This window comes from Atta colombica, unplaced genomic scaffold (assembly GCF_001594045.1).
Source record: "Atta colombica isolate Treedump-2 unplaced genomic scaffold, Acol1.0 scaffold126, whole genome shotgun sequence".
In the NCBI taxonomy this organism is placed as follows: domain Eukaryota; kingdom Metazoa; phylum Arthropoda; class Insecta; order Hymenoptera; family Formicidae; genus Atta; species Atta colombica.
The window spans coordinates 7549292-7572101 of NW_017259213.1; the positions used below are offsets into that span (position 1 = coordinate 7549292).

The 22810-nt window shown below is 32.0% G+C and overlaps 1 protein-coding gene across 1 annotated transcript in view; it reads right to left on the reverse strand.

The window, feature by feature from the left end:
• LOC108684117 (diacylglycerol kinase 1) overlaps positions 1-18332 on the reverse strand; it is a 48781-nt gene extending 30449 nt beyond the window's left edge. The window contains exons 1-2 of the mRNA XM_018188216.1: positions 18269-18332; positions 14835-14923 (exon numbers count right to left, since the gene is read on the reverse strand). Coding sequence (XP_018043705.1) covers positions 14835-14923; positions 18269-18332 — 153 coding nt within the window. The remainder of the gene's footprint in view (positions 1-14834; positions 14924-18268) is intronic.
• Positions 18333-22810: the final 4478 nt, after the last annotated feature.

Consider the following 22810-nt stretch of genomic DNA (forward strand, 5'->3'; position numbering starts at 1 on the left):
TTTTATTAAAAAATACAAAGGTCTTCACACATTTTTTGGTAATAAAATTTATGATTTAGTTACGTGAATACATTTCTTTCTCTATAAACGAATAAAAAATTTTGTATGACGATTAAAAATTTACCAATTTGTAAAAAAACTTTTCCGAATAGAGTTGGGAGGTAATTTAAGATACACAAAACCAAAAAATTACATGGACAAACACACAGGTTTGCGACCATGTAAATATTAGGGATGGTGACGTCGTATCACAGATGCATACCACATGGAATTCCGAGGGCACCGACCTCGGCTACCCTGAACAAGCACTGAACTGCAGGTAGTGACGTCATTGACAAAGTCTCCCTCTCTCGTTTCCATGGATACAATGACGTCATACTTTCCGTGTGATGTATACGGCGGGTTTTCGAAAATTGTATTCCTCGTGACGGGCAAGGTAACTAAAAATATCCGACAAGAATAGATTCCTTTTTCCTTGAAAACAAGATTATAAGAACTGTCAGGTTTTTATGATTCCCAATTTTTTAATTTCAAAAGTTTAAAAGTCATGTACGGTATGTAATAAATCAATAATAGAAATTTTCTCAAATATCCCTTTCCTCTGGAATGTAAAAAAGAAAGATCAGAAGTAATAACAGAAAAGGGATTAGATTAACTCTGATTACTAGTGATTTCAGTTTAATTTCATCTTCCTTTTCCTTTATTTTTCTAACTTCCCTTCTTGTTTCCCATCTGCTTTGTAAATGAAAACTTTACATTATGCGAAAATTCAATTTCGACAAAAGTGCTTGTATTTGAATTTACATTGTAATAGTTAATAATACTGTACAATGATATTTTCGTTGTACAATCTGTAGATTCCGATAATCATTTGCTTGATATAAGTTTCTTTAAAAATTTACGGTGTGATTCACTTAAAAAATTAAAGTATCTTCTAAAAAATCATTATAAAAAAATCATTATTATAAATTTTTTATGATATTTTACAAGAAAACGCGATGTGCAGAAGACCTTATTTCGGAATAAATGTATTTGTATTCGTATTTTCGAGTTTCGTTAATCCATCTAATAGCTCAGATTTATATTTATTCAATTGGTTAAATAACATTCCCATTGACTCGTATAAATGAAACCGGGAGACGTACGAAATGCGATATGAGATAGTGAATGAAAAGCAGGAGACAGCTTCATCCTTGATTCTCATTTAATACCGATCAAGTCGAATCGATCGTGTCAGTCCTTTACAATCTCGTCGTTCGTCCGGCAATAAGAGCAAACGATGGATTGCCCGGAATGTAATGAAGAAAAGGAATTGGATTGCTGCGGATCAGCCTCCGAGTGCCGCTTTAATTTCGCGTTTCTTCCTTCTGTTTGGATAAAAGCGCGTGCACGACTAACCGAGCGGACGGCAAATATTTGTGACATCGGTGAAAAGGCAGCGAGAAGTTTCATCGCGCATAAAGACGAACGCAACCTCCGGCCTTTTAGCATGTTCTCTCCCTTATCCTCTCGGTTCTGTCACACTCTATTTCTCTCAACATATTCTCTATTTCTTCTCACATATATCATTCTTTCATTAAGTTTCAAAAAGATGGTACATCTGTGCATCACGTTCGGCAAGTGAAAAATGCTGTTCCTTTTACTGAGAGAGCGTGAGAGAAAGATTTCACTCCTGCTTACATACATAAGTTTTCTTTGATTGCTCTCCGTGTTTCACCGGTGTTGATTGCTAGTCACATCTAGATTTCAAGGGTTCACCTCACGAACTCGTCGTGAATGTAATAAAGTTGTTACGTGTGTTTATATGTTTTCAGCTGCACGTTGGGATAACGACTGTTACGGCAATACGTAGAAATATTACGGTTGCATCTGAATGATTTATGATCTCTCGAACACGTGCGTGACTGCACACTTACACCTAGGTTGTTTGCTTCAGGAGGAGTTTGTTTAATTAAGAGTCGAGCTGATGTGTTGAAATGTAGTTGTATAGCTTGATACTTTGTTTTTTTTTTAACGCGAAGATTCTTGAAAAATTTCGCATGATTTCAATTTAATAATCTCGAGTTATTTCATGCACTATTTCAGTGAGGAAAATAATTTAAAAAAATCTGTATAAGCAAGTATTTTAACGGCACGATATCTCAGCTTTGGAAAATTCAAAAGAGAAAGACAGATCAAATTTTGTTACTGAAAAAGCTTTCTATTGTTTGCATTGATGATTGTCCTCATTGGAAATACACGTCTAAATCTCCTCCAAATATTACAAAGTTTCTGAGCATAATATTCGATAAATGTTAACCTCCACCGTTCAATAACAGAGCGTGGGTGAGGCGAGGTTTCCTCTGTAAGCTCAGCAATTGCCCTTTCCCGGATATTCTTGGGTAGCAGATATACATTTACACTGAGAAAGAATTATACTGCTTTCTTCCCCCACCCCGTCCCCTCTCTCTCTTTATACGAGAAATCTCATTCGAGCACCGGGCGATACAAGTTTTTCTTTATCATCCGCGTACTTTATTACCGCGATGTTTACGAGTAACCGCTTTGCCTCTCGACATTTTCATCGTCCACCGTTTATCCCTTTGACGTTACAATATATCCTTCAGCACCGTCGACACTATCATCGAATTGATAGCTACTGTATCGGTACACCAGCAAATAATAGCGATGCTGCTGTCAATCGATCTTTTCGTTTTCAGCGACGTGACGTGATCCTGCGGGTTTATAACAAAATCACTGGAAATGGGGTTTAGCGTGACTAAACGTAATTTAATCCAAAGAGAAACTAATGGCTCATGCAAAATAGAGCAATATTTGTTTTTATCCTCTGTAAAACTGTATGAAACACTTTGGCTGTTTGCTCGTTACACCGCTCTCGAATTATGCGATTTTTTTTTTGTAACGTGAATATGAATGTTCTCAAAAAATAAGTTTTATGAATTGTTTAAAGTAGCATGTTTTTTATTGCTAATTAGACACAATTTTCTCGTATTTATTTCAAAATTTAGGCCGAATATTTAAAAAATGTACATACATATGAATTTTCTATGTATGTAATATTGAAATTAAATAGTTAATTGTTGAATTGAAGAAGCATATATATTTTAGAGTTGTTTTCTTCTTACTTAACTACATCTGTTTTCTCGATTGATTACTATCTTATTCCAAGATATTTTAAATTCGCAAGTTTCTCACCGATCGCATCAGAAAGCACTGGTACGTTATGTACATAAGAAGCGATTTGGTGAGATTTATACAGATGATTGCAATGCGACTAACAATATTCAGCGACGTATGGGAGCAACTGTTTGTAAATCCTCCTCCGCACTACTAGCTTTCTAGGCCAAGTGGAAAAATTGGAATATAAACTTTGGTTTCACGGTTTATTCAGCGTATATGACATTACTTTCTATATTCAACCGCATGAATTTTTTCTTTAATTTGATTCTTATTATGGTTCTTAGTGTTCTTACTGACATTGAGGCAAGCGCGAGTCCTGCATAAAAGTGTTGCGCTGTCTAATAGTGTTTCTGAATTATTTCGCCTTAAGTCGAATTACATACAAGGAACTTTATCCAATTTTATTTTAACTAATGTTATTAACTTTGTGATGGTACACTGTTAAATATATCAAAAGAACAGTAAACCCCAATACCTTAAGTTAAGTTAAAAAAATAACATTTTATTTTTAACTTTTACGCAAAATATAAATCAATTCATTTCTACGATTATTAATTTCAAAGTGTTGAAAACATCCATATTAACGTATGCACTTATTAAATAATAAACTAAATTTGAATCTTTAATATTTTTATTTTTATATTTTCTTGAAATTGTTTAAACTTCATTTTAGTTGAATTAACGAAATATTATATATATATTAAGTAGAACTAATATAGAAATGATTAAAAATAATTAAAATTGGATGTAATTTGACATTATGAATTTAACAATGTATACGTAAAAGTATATAATATACTTAAAACAAGGAGTTTCTTATATAATGTAATATAAGTGTATGTTTAGTAATTTTCATTTATTTCTTGCATTACCTCGAATGAAAAATTTTCTTCTCGTGCAAAGCGCTAGGCACCTGTTTCAAATTAATTAAATGATTTACAGACCATCTGCGAGAAAAAACGTTTTCACTGCTTGAGTGACCACTCGGTGCACACACTTTTAACAAAGCACTCATGAGGCGGATACTATGCGAAAAAGTACAACGTATACTGTTAACAAGTGAAAGGCACAACATGTTAGCTTGACATGATTTCTTTTTCCAACATATATGAAAAAAAATAGTGTTTCATTTGTATTGTTCCTCTGTGATGTCTAAGCTAATTTAATTATACACGAAAAGTGCAATTTAATGCGGATATTGTCATTTCTTTCTATTACTTCAAGTGGTTTATTTCTTCTTTTATATCAACACAAAGAAAGATGAAAAAACAGAAATAATATAGTGATAGATATCTTGTAATATATATGAAAATATACGCATTTGATATCGTTAAGATGTAATCAAGTAAGATTCATTAGCTGCATTTATTTTCTTGGTAATTAAACAAACCAAAGCATTATATGTATTGCGCGTTCAACACTTACAAAGATTTTAATAAAACTTCATTGTTTCATTTAGTTTTTAAAAAGACTACTCTATTCACACACATACACTGCTTTGTTCGTTATTTCTTTTCATAATCCGGCAGAACAATGAGAAGACAGAATCATGTAATATTCTATAGTGAGAAAAGGATGATGTAGAAGAGAACGGAAATCTATTTATACATTCTAAAGTCATCCGCAGTTAGTGACAGAAAGAAAGGAAGAAAGGAAGAAACTTGAGCTCTGCTCTCCTTGAAAAATAGAAAAAATGAAATCTAATTTTCTGTAGCCGACAACGTAACGGAACGTTATTGCATTCATGACTTTACTCCGATAATTCAATATGGAGATGTAACGGCGCACTATGCGAAGACAGGGGACATGCTCGTTTTATATTCGAGACCTTGCATAAGCTGCAAGTGTGGAAGCCGGCAGACGAAGCTCACGAAGCGGGTTAGCTTTTGCGTTTTGAGGTGCCTTTACTGAAGCACGCCGCGCTTCGCCGAGCGTGAACAACTTGGCATCGGTGCCTATATAATCGCGGCAAGGTAACGTGAGACGACCCGAAGAAAATATAATATCCGTCCGTTATCACGTTTTCCACCTCTAAAATGAGTACAGTCCCCCGCGAGGGATCGATAATCGCGGTAGTGGTCTCTGAACGATGACGCTTGAATTTTTAATCGCCTTTCGCGTGGAGAATACGACCGATCGCGGCGTCATCGGTTACCTCGCAATGCGCATCGGTTTTCAGCTATCACTGTCAACGGAAATACACGCGTCCACGCGTTTCTCTCTTTGTCAGATTCACGAAGTTTGAAACGATATTTTTACGAGGTGTATGTTTCTTCCTCGGAAAACATCCCGAGTATACATGCTCATGATAGTCGTCAAACGAGTAATGAAGTGAAAAATAATGATATTTGTTTTATCTCGAGACAATTAATACTGAATTTCACGATCTCTTCAAAAACTGAAAAACAATTGTTCTGAATATAACAATGAAATAAGAAAAGATAAGAATTGTGTCTATATATGCAAGCTCTCTTTGAGATCAAATTTTTTTCTCTTCGTCAGGCAGGTGGACCTGCGTTTGATGGTCCAAAAAAGTTATCGTAATAGATTTATCGTAATAGATCAGATGACCAAGGAAAAATCTAGACAGCGATATTTTATAAATCCGCGAACTTCGAAGATTATGAGTATCGTAAAGTGGGATGGCATCGGCGTGAGCTTAACGGCACAAAAATTTCGTTTTACGATAAATAGCTTTCTTAAAAGAGATAGGACAGCGTATTTTTCGGCTGCTGACATTGCGATATATCACATTTGTACATTGAATTATATACAACACTGAGCTTTTATATACTGAATATTTATGTGCTAAGAATTATAGAAAATTGAAAAGATTTTAAGCAAAAATCTTTATATATGTTTAATATAATTTTTGAAAAACTGTAATAAATATTAATATTATTTTTTGTTACAAAAAATTATTCAATATATAAAATACGTATTTTACATGAATAATTTTTGAAGAAATTGAATATTAAATATTCATAATCATAAGTTAATATACATACATAAAAGTTGATTAAATTGCATATTGTGTCATTGAACATTAAAAAAAGCATTAACTCAGATCTTCATCGAAATTATAATTTTTATTACTATCGAGATGATTAGCAAATAGATTTCTTCAGACGTATATCTTTTCATTGTTTTAAGTGAACTGATAAGTGCATCTTTCTCTTACAATAGATATTCTTAGATTTCACAAGAATTGATCTAAATCACAATTTATGAGTAGCGTTGATTGAGTCAGGTAGTTGTTACTATAATTAACTTGTTTACCGTGTAAATAGAATGACAAAGGGATTTTGGAAATTCTCCTTAGATTCATTCGATCACCTCAAATTTGTAGCCCGATTCGAATACACTTGGAAGGACCAATCTATACTATTCTAGTTTCTATTTGCCACTGTATTCAAACCCCAGATCGATAGTGAACGGGAACTCCGTTTCGATCGTTCTTAGGGGTAAGCGTTTAATCCGCTTCGGGAACCCTCCTCTTCGTGGATTTGTGTGTGCGTGCGATGATGACGCAGTGACCTCGGCGTGATATGTGATATATCCGCTCTTTGTCGCACCTCTGGTGTCGGCACGCTTCCCTTTTGGTGCGTCAGAGATGACGTCACGTAGCTAAGCAACCACACCCTTGCGGCCCACGAAGACCCGTTTTTCCATCCCTTACGTTCCCAGCAACCGTTTCTCATTGTCCTTCGTACTTACAGGCCGAAGGACGAGCTCGGGGAACACATACCGTGTACACATATACGGAGATGGCTCGATAAGAAGTTACGTAGTCCCTGGGCTATCTCGGGTGAAAAAGCGGATAGAGTTGTTCAGGTTGCCGGATAATCGCTCGAAATATGTCACACAGTCGAAGAGCACCATGATAATATAATTACTGCGGCACGGCGTCCAGTTCGATCTCGTTACAGAGTTCCGTTGTTTCGGAAAGTTTGAATATTGAATTACCGATAACGATGTAGGTTCATGCTGTATAACAAATCGAGGATATACGTGTCCTTCGGGAAATGAATTTCATAAAGGATTTGATGGATGAAATTGATGACGGATGATCTGAGAGATACTTTATCGATACTTTCTTCTCCTAAAGATTTCAAATGAAAAGTGTAACTTTCGAAGATATTCGCACGTGAAAGCGGAGTACGATAAACGACAACAAGCAAAACGTTGCTAACGTCGATTGTTCCCGTGCCCGATTTACCAATCGAACGAATTTACTTCCCTTCAGGCGTTACAAAAGCTAAAATCGTTAATCATTCCCGCATGAAAGTCAAATAACAATCGATTTGTCGCGACTGGCGTGGGATGCAAGTAAGGTGCATTACTGGAAGTGACATTGATAATGCGATCCTAGGCAACGTGTCACGGCATTGATATATGTCCTTGTCCGTTGCCGACCCTCGTAAGGGACTTTTCGCCGAGAATATCTCGTTCACAAAGCTTAATATAGAAACTGTAGCTTCTCCCTTCACGCTCCGTCTTGTTGTTCGTTGCTGTTTATCCGTGTCTGCACCTCGTGTGGATACATAGGTATATACATATAAGAAGAGAGTCAAGCATGAATACTACATGGGCGACGCGCTAGTCTCTACATAATATCGTCGCCTATGCACAGATAGGTATATTTTGCAGAAAAATAGCGATTTCTTGCCTTAAAGCTACATACGAGCCTTCGCGACGTACGATAGTAATAACAGCGATAACATTAAGATAAATATTATATTTTCTGGTACATTTCCGCGCAGGAAATATTTCCTTGCTTTATTCATCTCTACAAGATGTGCATTTTACATGCTTACTTTTCCATGAAACAATTCAAAATATGAAGAAGAAATTTAGAAGGGAAGGAGAGAGGCTTTCATTCGCGTGACTAGATAGAATACAAAGCGAAGGTAAGGAGAATCATTATGTAACTTTGAGCTACCCCCATTACCGAACATTGGTATATTTACAATCGCAAAGCTGCATTCATTCAATTAACAACAATGAGTTAATCATCATCGTCAAAATGAAACCATTGCGGCAGCGTCTCTTAATTAGCGTTATGGAAAATGAAGAGCAGAGAGTTGCGAATGAAACATTTTCTCTCTCAAGATCGTAGATAACATATTCGCACATTCTCTCATCGTAATTTTATTGTAATTTCAAAAATTCTATTGTGTGTATGTATGTATGTATGTATGTATTCTTTTATTAAATGCCGGACATAAAATAAGTATGCTTTATGAATTGTACGAACATTAATGAATCGAGATCAATTTTAATCCTTTTTAATTCTTTTTAAATGTTATGATAATATATTTCACTAACTGAAAGAGAGAGAGAGAGAGAGAGAGAGAGAGAGAGAGAGAGAGAGAAATATAGTGTTTATTAACATTCTAGGGTAAACTCTCTAAGAATGTACGGAATAACAAGAATTACAATGAGCAATATTATATAACGCAAAAATAATTATATAAAGAAAATAAAGCAAAAGATAAATAATACAAAGAAAATAGAGACATAAAAAGAAAATACAAGAAAGAAAAATAATGCAGAAAAAATAGAAATGTAAAGAAAAAAATAGAAACGAAAAAAGCAAGTAAATAATAATAAATTTATAATAAAAAAAATTAAGAAAAGATAAATTACAATAGATAATTATAAAATATATTAAAGCGAGAGAGAGAGAGAGAGAGAGAGAGAGAGAGAGTGCAAATAGCACAGAAAAAATTGAAAAAATTTTAGAGTGTAATAAGAGAAAGGAAACCAGGTGAAAGAAAAATAAAATAGAAATGGCATGTTTTACGTGCTCCGTAATGACACTATTCCTCACGCAACGAAATTGCGAGTAAGACAACCATATTGAGCACGGAAAGCTACATATATTAGAATAACGATTTCTCGTAATGATCTATCTCGTCTATTTCGCATTGAATTTCAATTAAGAAGATGCTTTTGTCGAACGTATTTAGTTAATTTGTTTCAAGTGTATAACGATGCATTCGATTTAAACTCTCAGGCTTTGATACACAGCAAGCGGACTATTTTTATTTGCGGATTTCTCTGCAAAAGCGGTGAAGCTGTATAATACCTGTGTGGTTGAAAATATTCAATAGGACGACAAATCTCTCTAATTTGGTTTGCGGATTTTGGAATAGAGCGATAAATAAGCTTTTATACTCGATTTTTAATAATCCTCGGTGTGACGACAAATAATATTATATTTTGGAATTTTATATATTCCGTACATATCGCACGAATATATTTAGTTACGTGTTGTTTCCAAAAATAATTTTTTATTTTCGTATTTCTAATTTCGTCGAAAATTCGATGAAAAATTATCCTGCTATTTTATTTTAACTGTGTATTTTAAACATTTTGACATCTTATATTATTGATATAAGAGTTCATTAAAAAAATAATGAAAATTATAATATAATTAAATGATTATAGATTAATGTACAAAAAATTTGAAAGATATTTTTAATTCTTAAAAGTATTGATAATTTACGAGAATATTTTAAGAAAAATATTATATGTTGCATATTAAAATTCGGAAAAATTGAAATTATGAATATTTTTATATGAATATATATGACTAAATTCGTGATAAATCTGTATCACATATGTATCACAATGCATAATATCAAAATGATTTTATTTCATTTAACATATGAAATATCGCTCGTTTTATCCGATTTCTACAATAGAGAAACATTTTTTTATATCACTTTCTCTTTTTTTGTATGTGTGAGATACTATATTTTTCAAATAATTAAATGTAAATTTATATTTATATTACTTCAGAAAAAGATTTCGGAAAAGATATCCTGCGTAGACTATTAACTGGTATAAATCTTTAAACTTGTAAGACAATTGGTGAAACGAAATGAAAGATCGACATCTTACAAGTAGCATAATCTTTGTTTACAGAGCTAATTAAATATTCTTCCAAGATTTTCATTTTAAATAGACGTAATCGATTTTCTCTCTCTCTCTCTCTCTCTCTCTCTCTCTCTCTCTTCTTATCACCATTTAACTTGTTCGATTATGTTCTTTCAAGAATTCTGTTTCCGTCAATAAGAAAGTTTGCGTGAATAGACCGTCAAGTATACTTTTTGAATTTCTTTCTGACGTCACAGTCTTTGGTCTCATTCGATTTGAATCGAGATTATCAGGTCCGCAATATTTCTTTGACGATAACCATTTATAAGAATTATTATTCGTTATATTTAATTAAATTATAAATTAAAATTATATATTAATGTACCTCATATTTCTTGAATATAAATGGCAGAAAATAACTCCGATTTGCTTGTAGAATTGAATAAATTCTCCAACTTTTGATGAATAAATCTTGCCGATCATTTAAATCATCGTATCTTTGAGTTGCGTAATATTGATGATATACATTGGCATGTTTCGAAACTCTACAGTTAATATAGAGCTTAAATGTGATCATTTAAACCATTGCCGCAAAACCTGAACTCTCTTGGCTATTCAGTTATGAGATCTCAACAGTGTTTCCTATACTAACGAGCGAACACAAGCAACTCTGTTCATCCATCGCAATTTTATTGATTTAATGCCGTGGTATTTGTCTCCGCTTTTGTACATATGGCATTTTGTTGACTATTATCGCTATTGGGCAAGAATATTTCTGTTAGCAATATATATACGTATTTATTCAATTAAATTCACAATTATCGAACCTCAACGTTATTGTTTGGTGACCGTATTATTCGTATTATTTGCAATGATGCTTCGGAACAATTAATGAGTGAAACTTTTGAATAAAACGTAAAAGATACGACAAAACAATCGAATAAAACATGAAAGATATGATAAAATGTATAAATAAATCATACAAGATAAGTACGGTTTTACAAAAAATATTATACTGCTTTTAAATATATAATCTACAAATACAGATATATAATCCACAAATCAGACGAATTCTAATTAAATATTTACAAAACTTTCGTCAAAATATAATAAGAAAGAAATTATCTAAATATAATGAATAATGCGATTAATTAATTGTAGAACAAAACTTGTGATTTTCGAACGATTAAATTTATTTACGCAGAGAAATCTGATTCGAGCAAATCGCAAATTCGGCTAACTATAATCGAGGGAGTCGAGTGTCGCAGCGCTCGTTTCGTGTGTCAGACTTGTGGTTGAATGTGACCTCTTATCGGGCCGTTGACGCACGCTTGTCCCTCAGTGGAATCTCCAATTATGAGTTCTCGACACCGGTTACGCTTCACGGTAAAAGACCGCCGCGTCCACAGGGGAATTTCCGGACCTCTTGCTCTCGTAACCAATGAAACCTCTTAACATTCGATGTCGATTGTCGCATACGGATTCTACGGATTACCAAATTTGCGTTCTCTTGCACAAAGGACTCCGGTTGTAAATGTTGACTCAATATTGGTCGATTTCAATCACTTTATGATTGAACTGGAATATTTGATGTTAATATCGCGATAATGAAAATAATCTGTTAGATTCTGAAAGTGTAATTTACTTCACAGTTCACGTAAACCCACAACAACACACATGAGCACATAGATTAAGCTTAAAATTGAACTTTAGTTACTTTTTGTTTTACCACATTTTCCTCTTTTTTATACAGTAAAGTATTTAATTCTAATCGATATTTACGTATCCGGCGAACCCGAACATTTTTTTCAACTGTGTTATAAAAAGTTATTTATAACAAATGTTTTTCATAACCTTACATAATTTTAAGTTTTATTAATCTTATTTTTCGGATTTTGACCTTCATAATGAAAAAAAAATCGTTCAGTCATGTTAACTTTAAGCAAAGATACATTAATTTAAAGTATACTGGATCCGCGAATACCAGTTAAGAGAGAACGGATATCAATTAGAGTTGAAAATACAAAATACACATACAAGTTATAGGAAGAAAATTGATGTATATTTAAAAGATTCAAAAAAGTGAGATTCAAATTATTATTGGAAGTTAATGAGAGTTTTTTAAATTACATGTTAAATTTGCCAATATTGCCTCATGTAATCGCGTACTGAACTATCGACGATATTTTCCTTCCAGTTACCACTGTATACGATAAAACGAATAATGTTCGATTCTGTGCGAATAACATCGTTGTCTGTATGCGTAAATAAAGTTTACGGAATCTTTCTCGTAACAATAGCTTCACGTTAATGGATTTTAACTGTTACTATGTATGCAATAAGATCAGTAAGCATTGTGACACTCTTAGTAAGAATGCAATTTCTGTGCTTTCCACCAACGAACAAGTTCTGCTAGTGTCTCGCGGAATCTCTACAGCACGTACCGCTACAAAACGAATAGAAAGCTTTTGCGGCATTATTACAGTATACGTTAGAATTATACAAGTCATTTTCTTCTTCGTTTTGAGAACCACAAACTTTAGATAAATATCCAGCATAAAATTTAATCTTTGATGTCACAATTTTTTTACGCTCCTGTAAGAAACTCAAGCTTTATTGCCATTTTAAAATAATTACTCGAAGATTAATACTTCGTGAAATTCTGGCCGGTCGCTCATATGAGAATATCACACGAGAATGGTGGATTATATCGTCGTCGATGGCGAGCCAGTAAATTTGTTCACCGTCTGAAAATGTCACGCGGTTGGAATTTGCGGTAAGACGCCGGTAACATAGAAGAAAGTAATTTAGATCGCTCTTCAAAGGGATCCCAACTTGGAACGTGCTATGAAATTACTACCGTTGGATCATGAATCAGACTTCTTGTTGTAACTCACAATGGTTTATAAGGATTTAGGAATTTAGTCGTTCAAATCGTTTCACAGGTGTCTAGTAGCTTGTTATAAAAACTGTCCCATTATCAGAAGGAAATATTAATAAGAGACATATTTCTGACTCTGTTCTAAGAGTGTATAAAAATATAAGAATGGGATTATTGAGTAAAATTATCATGACTCTCTCTCTCTCTCAAAAAGCTTGCGTATTTCGTTGACGCATTAGCCATTTGAATATTTATGACGAGACTCGTAACTTTTCGCATGAGACTTGGTGCAACATTTTTGCAAAAAGTTGCTCCATTAGTCACAAGAGAGGTACACGTAAAAGAAGCCTTAATCAATATATCATCATGATGCAACGCGTGTTACGACAAACTGTGACGAACGGTAAACACGGTGCCGGCGAGCACTTCGTACAAAAAAAAAGCATCGTCGTAACTTCAGCAATCTGTTTTAGTTTCGGAGTTAATATTCCTCAGGAGAGTTAAACGTGTTCCCGCACGTTTAGGTTTATAGACGTATGTTACGTCGATGTTGCACATTGTTCGCACGCTGACGCAAAAGTAAAACGACTGTCAGAAAATAACGAGAGATGTCGAAGTTGGAGGAATGACTTTAGTTCCACCGTGAAATCCGCGAGACGAATTCGCGCGCGGTTACATTATGAGCTGCATGCGCTGAAAAACTTTAAAAATCCGCAAATTTGCAAACTCCGAAGAACTGTCGTACCATATTTTTATTGTTGAAAAAAAAAAACACGTTTACAAAGGAAAAATTTAGAATGTCTATACTGAGAAGGAAAGAGAAGAATTTACTCTTGATTGCTTTTTAATACAATTCTCATAAAATTTATCTTAAACTAATGGTATGTTATTGGCGATAAGAAATCTCTTTTCGTGCAAGAAATAACTTCGCATGCGACTATCATTAGAAATTTGAGTCGATCATTAATGCGTCGTCAAATGCGGAACTCTTTTATGTCGTCCGTCCTTCTTGTATAACTCGAGCACGCAATAACTTCCACCTGTCCGTAAGAATCGTACGTGTTCTGAATGTTATTCTAGCAGGAAAGTTTACGATTTTATGATACAAATGCTTTCTCGTTGTGAACCATATTATACCATCGCTTTATGTCGTTCCTATATAGCTTTCACTCAAAATATAAACTGTGCGCTCATATAATCTGACAGTACCTCAGTCGATACGAAATAGATAAAATGAGAAGAAGTTTTCTCTCAATAGTCCCTTTTTTTAATACGATAAAAAATTTTTCATCGGCGAACAGCTGTAACGAAATCGACTAACATTTTGTAAAGTTATAAATTCGTTCTTGTCACGAATAAAAATTACTTATTATTTACGTAAATCGTTTTGAATGGATGTATCTGTCGCGGTCTTCCATAAAATATCACATTTCCTGAAAAACTTGTTTAAACAGTTTGCGTCCAAGTTAAGTAGATATTTGTCGCTCAAGTGCACTCTTGAGCACACCGATCGTTCAATTTCATTTTATAAAAAGGTTGAAGTGCACCTGAGATGAGAGACGGCAACGAAATCGTGTTCGCGTTCGGTAGAATTCTTCACATCTATCGATTTACACAGAAAACTTGCGGAAATTTCTATGGAATCAAACGTATACTTTACAAAAAATAACATTTACCGAATAGAGTATCACGACAGTGTCGGATGAAAAATTAAAAATAACATTGCATAAGATATTCTCATTTTTTAATGTTAGAGATACATCTTCGCTTAATTTCACCCTATCTTTAAAACAATATATCTTTTTTATAGACGGAAAATATCTTAAATTTTTTATGCATATACTATCGGTTACGGACTAAGATATGGATTAATCTTTATATGACTCACTCCGTCCGGATGATATTTCGGCACGCCGCTCGGCGTTGTGTTGCTCCCACAAAATTCGGCCAGAACATCCTGGAGTTTCCGCGTGGAATCTGAGAAACAATTAATGGTTTGACAATTTATTGCACTCATAATTAAATTAATTCTATTATATATTGGAAGAATAATTGTAGTATCAAATAAAATAATTGTAGTATCAAGTATCAAAGAGAATCTAAATAATATAACATGTTTTATAATAGTTGAAAATTTAATAAAAAATATTTCATAACAATACATATAAAACGTAAAAGCAAATTAAAAAAGTAAAAAAGTAATTTTATTGAGTCAAAAAAATTTGATTGGCGATGTGTATGACGCAAATAACAATTTTTTAAATATTCAAATACTTCCAATCTTAGCTTTATAAATTCAATCATTTCAACAAATGTATAAAAAAAAAACACATTAAAGCTGTAAATATATCAATATTTCGTGAGAGATTTTTTTCTGGTTGTATGATTCGATGTCATTCGACATGTCAGCAAATGTGTCACGAACAAGTTAGTTTCTGATTCTGAGATAGAGAGAGATAGTGAAGAGAGAGGGCGATTGATCAACCATCTTGAAGTCAACTGTTTACAGAAGAAACAACGGTGATAAATTGACTAATAATAGGAGGCCATTGGCCTAATCTACCCGCACTGACGTCATAATGCACTTAACGGATCGGGATATTTTTGGGCGACTACTATTTTCGAGCCGATTGACGGCCACGATGGATCATATTCGAACGGGCAGATGATTAATGCATAAAATTCATGTTTCCGCCTCGATGACTGTCTCGCATAACTGCCGATGATTATGAACAATTATTTTATAACAGTAGAATATCCACATAAATGAATCGCAAATAGTAACTTTACGACAAAGCAATTTTTCTCGAAAACTCATTATTAAATTTACTCATTTTAAATTTATTCTATTTTAAAAAGTTGTAGACGTTCGAGAATTAATTTTCAAATTATATATATTTAAGGCTGATTTTTTTTATTAAATCTTTGATTTGTACAGTCGATTTATAATTTAATTTATAATTATTGTTTAATTTAAGAGAGGACGAAAGAAAATGTTTATCAGTTAGATCAATTAAAATACATACGGAAAGAACTATTTTGCTGAAGGTAAGTAAAAATTTAATTAGATACAGATCTGAAAATAAATTTTGTTGGATTATTAAAATAATTATGTAGGAAAGTCATACAAGCATAATAAGCAATGCTGTAAAAAGTTTTGACATTTTAGTAACCAGAGTGTTCTACATAATTATTTTTATAGCCATCAAATTTATTTTCAGATCTATATCTAACTAATTTAAATTTTTAGATAACCATTTTAGCAAAACCGTTCTTTCTGTGCTATAAATGAGACGTACACTTGTTCGATTATTTTTAAATGTTATTGATATTAATGATATTAATTTCTTGCTCTCACTCATCTCGCAATGCATTCTATTTCAGCGAATTCTAACACGAAAATCTTTTGTTTCACAATGTTGTACTATTTCGAATAAAACATTATGTATCAGGGTGGAAGCCATATTACAGTAATGCCAGTAAATTTGTTGATGAACGGCGGCAATTTATTCAGCTTACACGACAAAGTGTAGCGCTTGTTCGATGAATTAATGCTTTCCTGCGCGAACGTTGCGTATATTGCTTCTTCTCGAAAGACATAGGCGTTGCTACAGCTTCGCATCTTCCTGTCAGTCGGATGTAAAATGTTAGACAGTGGAACACCTGTACGTCATCAAGCTCGCGATCGAGTCGTTTATGCGCGGAAAATTCAAAGCGCGTTTACTGCCGGTCGCTAAATCGCACGGAAATATATACGGCAAAATTATACGAATTTCAACGTTCGGATCTATATATTATATTAGCGAGATTATAATATAACATGCGGTTTTATATACATGTTCACTTTAATTATTCATTCCAATCAAGAATTTTTTGAAATCTTGTTTTTGCGACTGTTTTTACCCAAAGCAATATCCGCAAAACTCCGTCTACGAGGATTTCAAAAAAATATTGCAAACTACTTAACGCACAAATATTTTTAATTAAAGTTTTAAATGCATATTGTTTTATAAACTTATTTCAAGCAACATGCGCGAATTGCATGCTTTGTAACAGAAGCAGAGCAAACGAAGTATAAATTGCTGATTATTCGATATTTCTCTTTTCAACGAGATAGTATTTATGTTTTAGATCTATCTTGATGTATTTTTAATAGCTTTCAACAAACTTCCAGTTGTTGACTTTCATTCTGCGTAATTGAGCGGAGCTAATTATCACTTCGTTTCAGTTTTATTTAATTGCGTTAAGTGCTATCTGTAATTAAAGATAGTGCCCCGTTGGTAGCCACATAATTTAAAAATATTCACTATGGTACGCGAAAGTCTCAGGTAATTTACGATAAAGACAGAAAATTTATATTTATATATTAAAAAAAATTATATTGTTCTATTCTATTAGAAGCATGCTGTTACAAAACATCTTAACAAAATGCTAGAATGTTTTTTATTACAACGTATTATCTTACGTATTAATTTACGTTTTGACGGTAACAAAAATAATGTTATATTATCTTTCATTGTTCAAATAAATTACTTTCTTGTGACTATAATCTAATTCGTGCAGCGATAGCGCGCGTAACTTCAGTTACTTTCATCGCAACGAAACTTTTTAAAGAACGCAACAGGCAACACGAGAAGCTCATTTGTATTCAATGAGTAAATTCGGGATAAAATTATCGCATATTCGATTCGATTCGGAGCAAATAAAATTACGTCATTTGATTCATTCGGAGGATACTGTATGAATGAATCACCTAATCAAGTACACACTCAAAATTACAAACTGTTCGAATTTGAAAATGTTGAAAAAAATGTAAAATTAATGCATTGACTTTGACTCAAATAGAAAGAAAATTGCGATAAATATTCTACTGTCATTATGAATAATCTCATTATGAATAATTCGTATAATATAGCGGTTATAAATTTGCAAATATCATAAAAGCATTAAAAAAATTGAAACTCTTATTTGGGTTCTTTATATCAAATAATCTTCTTTATTTAGAACTTTGAAATCAGCTTGCATATTGATAAATAATTAAGAGATTAATCTTCATTAAGTGTCCACAAATTAATAACAGCGTCTGTTAAGTGAAAATTAAGCCAGATGTATATAAAGTTGTTCGTGTTAAATTTTGCCGATACGCTAGATCAAGTCAAAGTTGGTTAAAACTTCATCAGTAACGCAGACTTTAGGATTTACGATCTGTAAAAAAAAATTCAAAAGGAAAAAGAAAGAAATCTTAGTTCTCCATTGTGATTTATCTGCATTATTTTACACGTTTCAGCACTTCCTATTCCGTTTCTTTCTTTTGCTACTTACAAGCTGCCAAGTCCTGAAGTTGTTGGAATTCAGCTGGTGAAAGCTTATCCCAATGGAAGGTCATCCTTATTTCTGATCTATATATCCCTCAGGACGAGTGGCCAGATACTGGATACTGAAATTCGTCACCTACAAATCAAAAGATATCGCTATTTGTAAAAACGGCGATCGATATCTCTCTATATGGCTTTGTTATTCAACATTTGAATAGAAATAACTAATATAGAATTAAGTATCTCTATATTTTATTGAATTAAATTTGAAATTATTTATAGCTACATCCCTGCATTATGAAGAAAATAATACATCCATATTCGATAAGCTTCAGTGAATTGATTAACATTTTAGACTATTTAGCGACTAGCTATGTGATTAATATCGAGTCAATTTCTTTATATTTTTTTTTTTTTACATATCTTTAGAGAAATATTAATGATTCTTTTGTGTAACACGCTGATTGAATTAATTTTTTAAATATTAAATATATTTATAAATTGATGCTGATATGAAATATTTATCATTCGCCTTCTGTTCGTGCAATTCGGACGGAAAGTGCAACGTGTCATTTAAATAAATCAATGTAATAATAAATTAAATAATATCGAAATAATAATAACACGATTAATTAAATAAATTATTTAACAAAAAGAAATCAAATTCAAAGCGTTGTGCGGCTTTAATTAAGTCAATTATCTGTTAGATCAACCTAGAAATGATTTTGATATTGATTTACTATTTAGTGGTTTGTATTAATATAGTCTCTGTTGGGATCTCACACACATATATATACATTCGTTGCGCATCAGTCGGGCTAAAATTACAGATTTACGGTCACTGTGACCGCTTTTCTCTCGCTGTGTGCAACGCGCCTATGCGCAAGAGAGATATCCGAACAATCGAAACATGTTCCTCCCGCAAACATGTGGCAACGGCTGGACACATGCTCTGTCAGCGAAACCTGTGACGTTCGATGAAACTCGTTAGTTTGACATTTTGAACGTTTACGATCTCTTTTCACTGTACTGTCTTTAGCTGAGCCGCGTAAAACTTTATCCACAATGAAAAAACCGTGACACGATATTCACAGGTCACAATATATCGAATCTTTTTCCAGAATTCGCTACAGTCAGCTACATCAGGCTTTAATCCGCGAAAAATTAAATTTTTGTTAAAACGCGATCTATTAACTAATAAGTCGCTATATTTTGAACTACACGTGCCTGTTTTGTTTTTATAATAATAATAAATAATTTTATAATAAATAATCTGAAATATAAATAAAAGGTTATTTAATAGATCTGAAAAAATCGTTCACAATACATATATTATGTTCCTCTAAAATTTTATCAATTTTTCTCTTTGTTCTGAAACGAGATATATAGTGAAATAAATAAAAAACCTATAATTGCATTTATGCATTATTGATTTTTTTTTGCACATTAATTATTGTTTTAATTCAATTATTTTAATTCAAATTATTTTAATTCAAGTGATTTTTAATTTAGTGATTATTATTTTTCAATCCATTTTCTTTTTCTCAACCATAACTTTTATTATTAATAATCGACTAATAATGGTAATTTAATTAATACGCTTTTTCGATTTAATTTAATTATGTCGAATAACAAGTTTTAACCGTTACATGCAAATGATATAATTTTCGAAAATGAAAATTTTCGATCGTTACTGAAAATTAATCGATAACTCAATTAAGCGACACTAACGGGTTTGCGAAACAAAGCGCGCAATATGTGATAATAAACTCATTCATGAATATTGATTTGAGAATATTCGACGTACCTTTATCTTTCGGGGCATATTAAATATTTCATAATAACACCGTTCGCTTGTTTTTGCGTATATATATATATATATGCAAAGTAATCGTAGAATTCAGTTGCTTTCGTTTAGTTAATTGATGATTAATTCACAGAAATGCCAATAGCAGTTCGATGAATCAGAACTTCTTCTTTCTTCCTCTTCCGAGATAAACTGTGTTCAGTTCTCACGTTAGCAATTGTGTGATAATTGAATTAATCATATCGATTAGCGTTAATCAGAGTTGAAGAGGCCCTTATTGTCATTCACGTAGTGAGATCAGACAAAAGGGTGGGTAGTGTCGTGAGCCATTTGTGTATCGTCGTATTATTCTACGAAACATAGTCGAGACAAGTGCTAAGAGACGCAATTATTCAATTAGTGATACAGACTACGTGAATAATGAATTTTCGACGAATGATGAGTAAACAGATAGGTCATTACTGGGGTTAATTTTTTACAAATTTACAAAAATTAATAAGTAACTCATATTTTAATATTTTTTAAAAGTATTTGTAAAGTTGTACATTAAAAAAAATTGTATATAAATGTTGTAACTAATTACTTGGTCTAAAGCTTAAGAGAAATCCTGTTTTCGTTCAAAGTGTATGAATCTCAGGCTTAAATATTTCCATATACATATTCAATTCTACAAACTGCATGTCGAAATCTTTTTCAATCTTGAAATGCAATCATAAATAAAAGTTTTCTTTATGAATGCGTTTTAGAATTGAAAAGATTTCAGCGCGCAGTTTATGGAATTGGATATGTATATAAATTCGCTCATTCAAGCACTATAAGATCCGTTTTGACCAAAAATAGAATTTCTCTAAACAAGACCTATTCTCATCAGTTCCAATTTCGAATTATAATTGTAATTACTTGATGTTCCTAGTATTACATTTCAAAGAAAAGAATGCACAGGACCACGAATAATCCTATCATGTGTGTTAAGGGTTAATTGAAAGAGGTATCTTACACAATTTGTTCATTGGAAATGAGAAATTGATGCGACAGAGATAAGAATTAAATTACTATTTCAGATTTTCGTTTCAATATCTATAAAATATAATTATAAATATAATTATTTCTTAATTCGACAGTGTTGCATTAATATCAAAATGAAATTTCCAATATTTTATAACTTTTCTTTTTTTAAAAAGAACGTTAATCAATGTCGGGATCATCTTTCAACTAATGTTCCACTGAAAATCGACAGCCATTCCAGAAATCGATTAGTACTGTCATATATATGACGTATCATACATGTAACTTATTATTGTTAATGTGTGATTGACAATTTAGTTTACTGATATAACAAACAGATAACAAAAGATATAAAAAGATATAACACAAGTATTTTTTGTGTTTGTATAAAATAAAAATAAATTAAATTAATGTGTAGAAAAATAATATGGAGAAGCTATTAATATTTAGATGCGGTACTTTATTTTCTCTTTTCCCTCTTCCCAAATATGTTTTTAATAAAATTTGAGAAGTTCGTACTTGATTCCTTCAGGATTTAATGTTACATAAACTGGCGCAAAAAAACAATATATTCAGAAACTTTTTCAATAATCTATATATTTCATCGATGAATAAAAGAATAATAGTAAATATTTTACAGAGTCACGTAATATATTCCAACAATTTAATAAAAAGAGACAAATTATTATTAATCATATTTAATTATGCCATTTATTGATAATTGAGCTTTGATATAAACCGAACTAATGTGAAACGCTAAAATAATATCTGCAGCTAAAAGGCAAAATTAAAAAAAATTAATATTTGAGTTGAAAAAAAATAAATAACAGATAACACATCGATCCGCGTGTAATTAGTTACGAGACTGAGGGTACAAATTTTGTGGAATTAATTAATCAATTTGGATCGTTATAACTCGAGAGACTATTATGATCTTCTCGTATTAAAATTTTCAACTCCAATTAATATCCAAAATATGCTATTAAAGCGTTGTATAGTGGTTATGGAACATTTTATGTAATGAGAATATGGTATCCGTGTTACCGCGAGTTTATTTACGTAACATAATTATATTATTGAAAGTATTTTACGCATTGTGATATGAAAAAATATGAAAATTCTCTTTACGCAACATTAATTCTCCTTTTTAACATTTTGTGAATTATTAAATAAAAAAAATAGCGTGTCTTGTATAATGGGTCATTTCAGATGATATTAATTAAATTGTCAGGAAGAAAGGAAAAGGTTTTCCTCTAAAAAATACGGATGTTGATTTAACATCATATTCATATAATTTTTACTATTTTGATATTGATATAAACATTAATATATGTGTGGATTTAAATTCACATGATATTGATGTTAATATAAACCAAATATTGGTGTTAATATAAAAATCATGGGTTTTAAATATACATATATTGATGTTGACATTAATATCAACACGATGAAAATTATACAGATACATATAGATTGAATCCATATCCACATTTTTTTAGAGTATTTCGTCACTTTTCGTAAAGAATCATATGAAATTCAATATTTCTGCATGAAAAAAAAGGATTTTCTGAAATATCTAAAAATTTAGCTAGATACAGATCTGAAAATAATTTTGTTTGGAAATCAACACGATTAGATATAGAATGTTTTAAGCGATGATAATATTACAAAAAGTTTTAATATTCTACTAATCAATTTAAACGTCCTATATAATTATTTCGATAGATCAAACAAAAT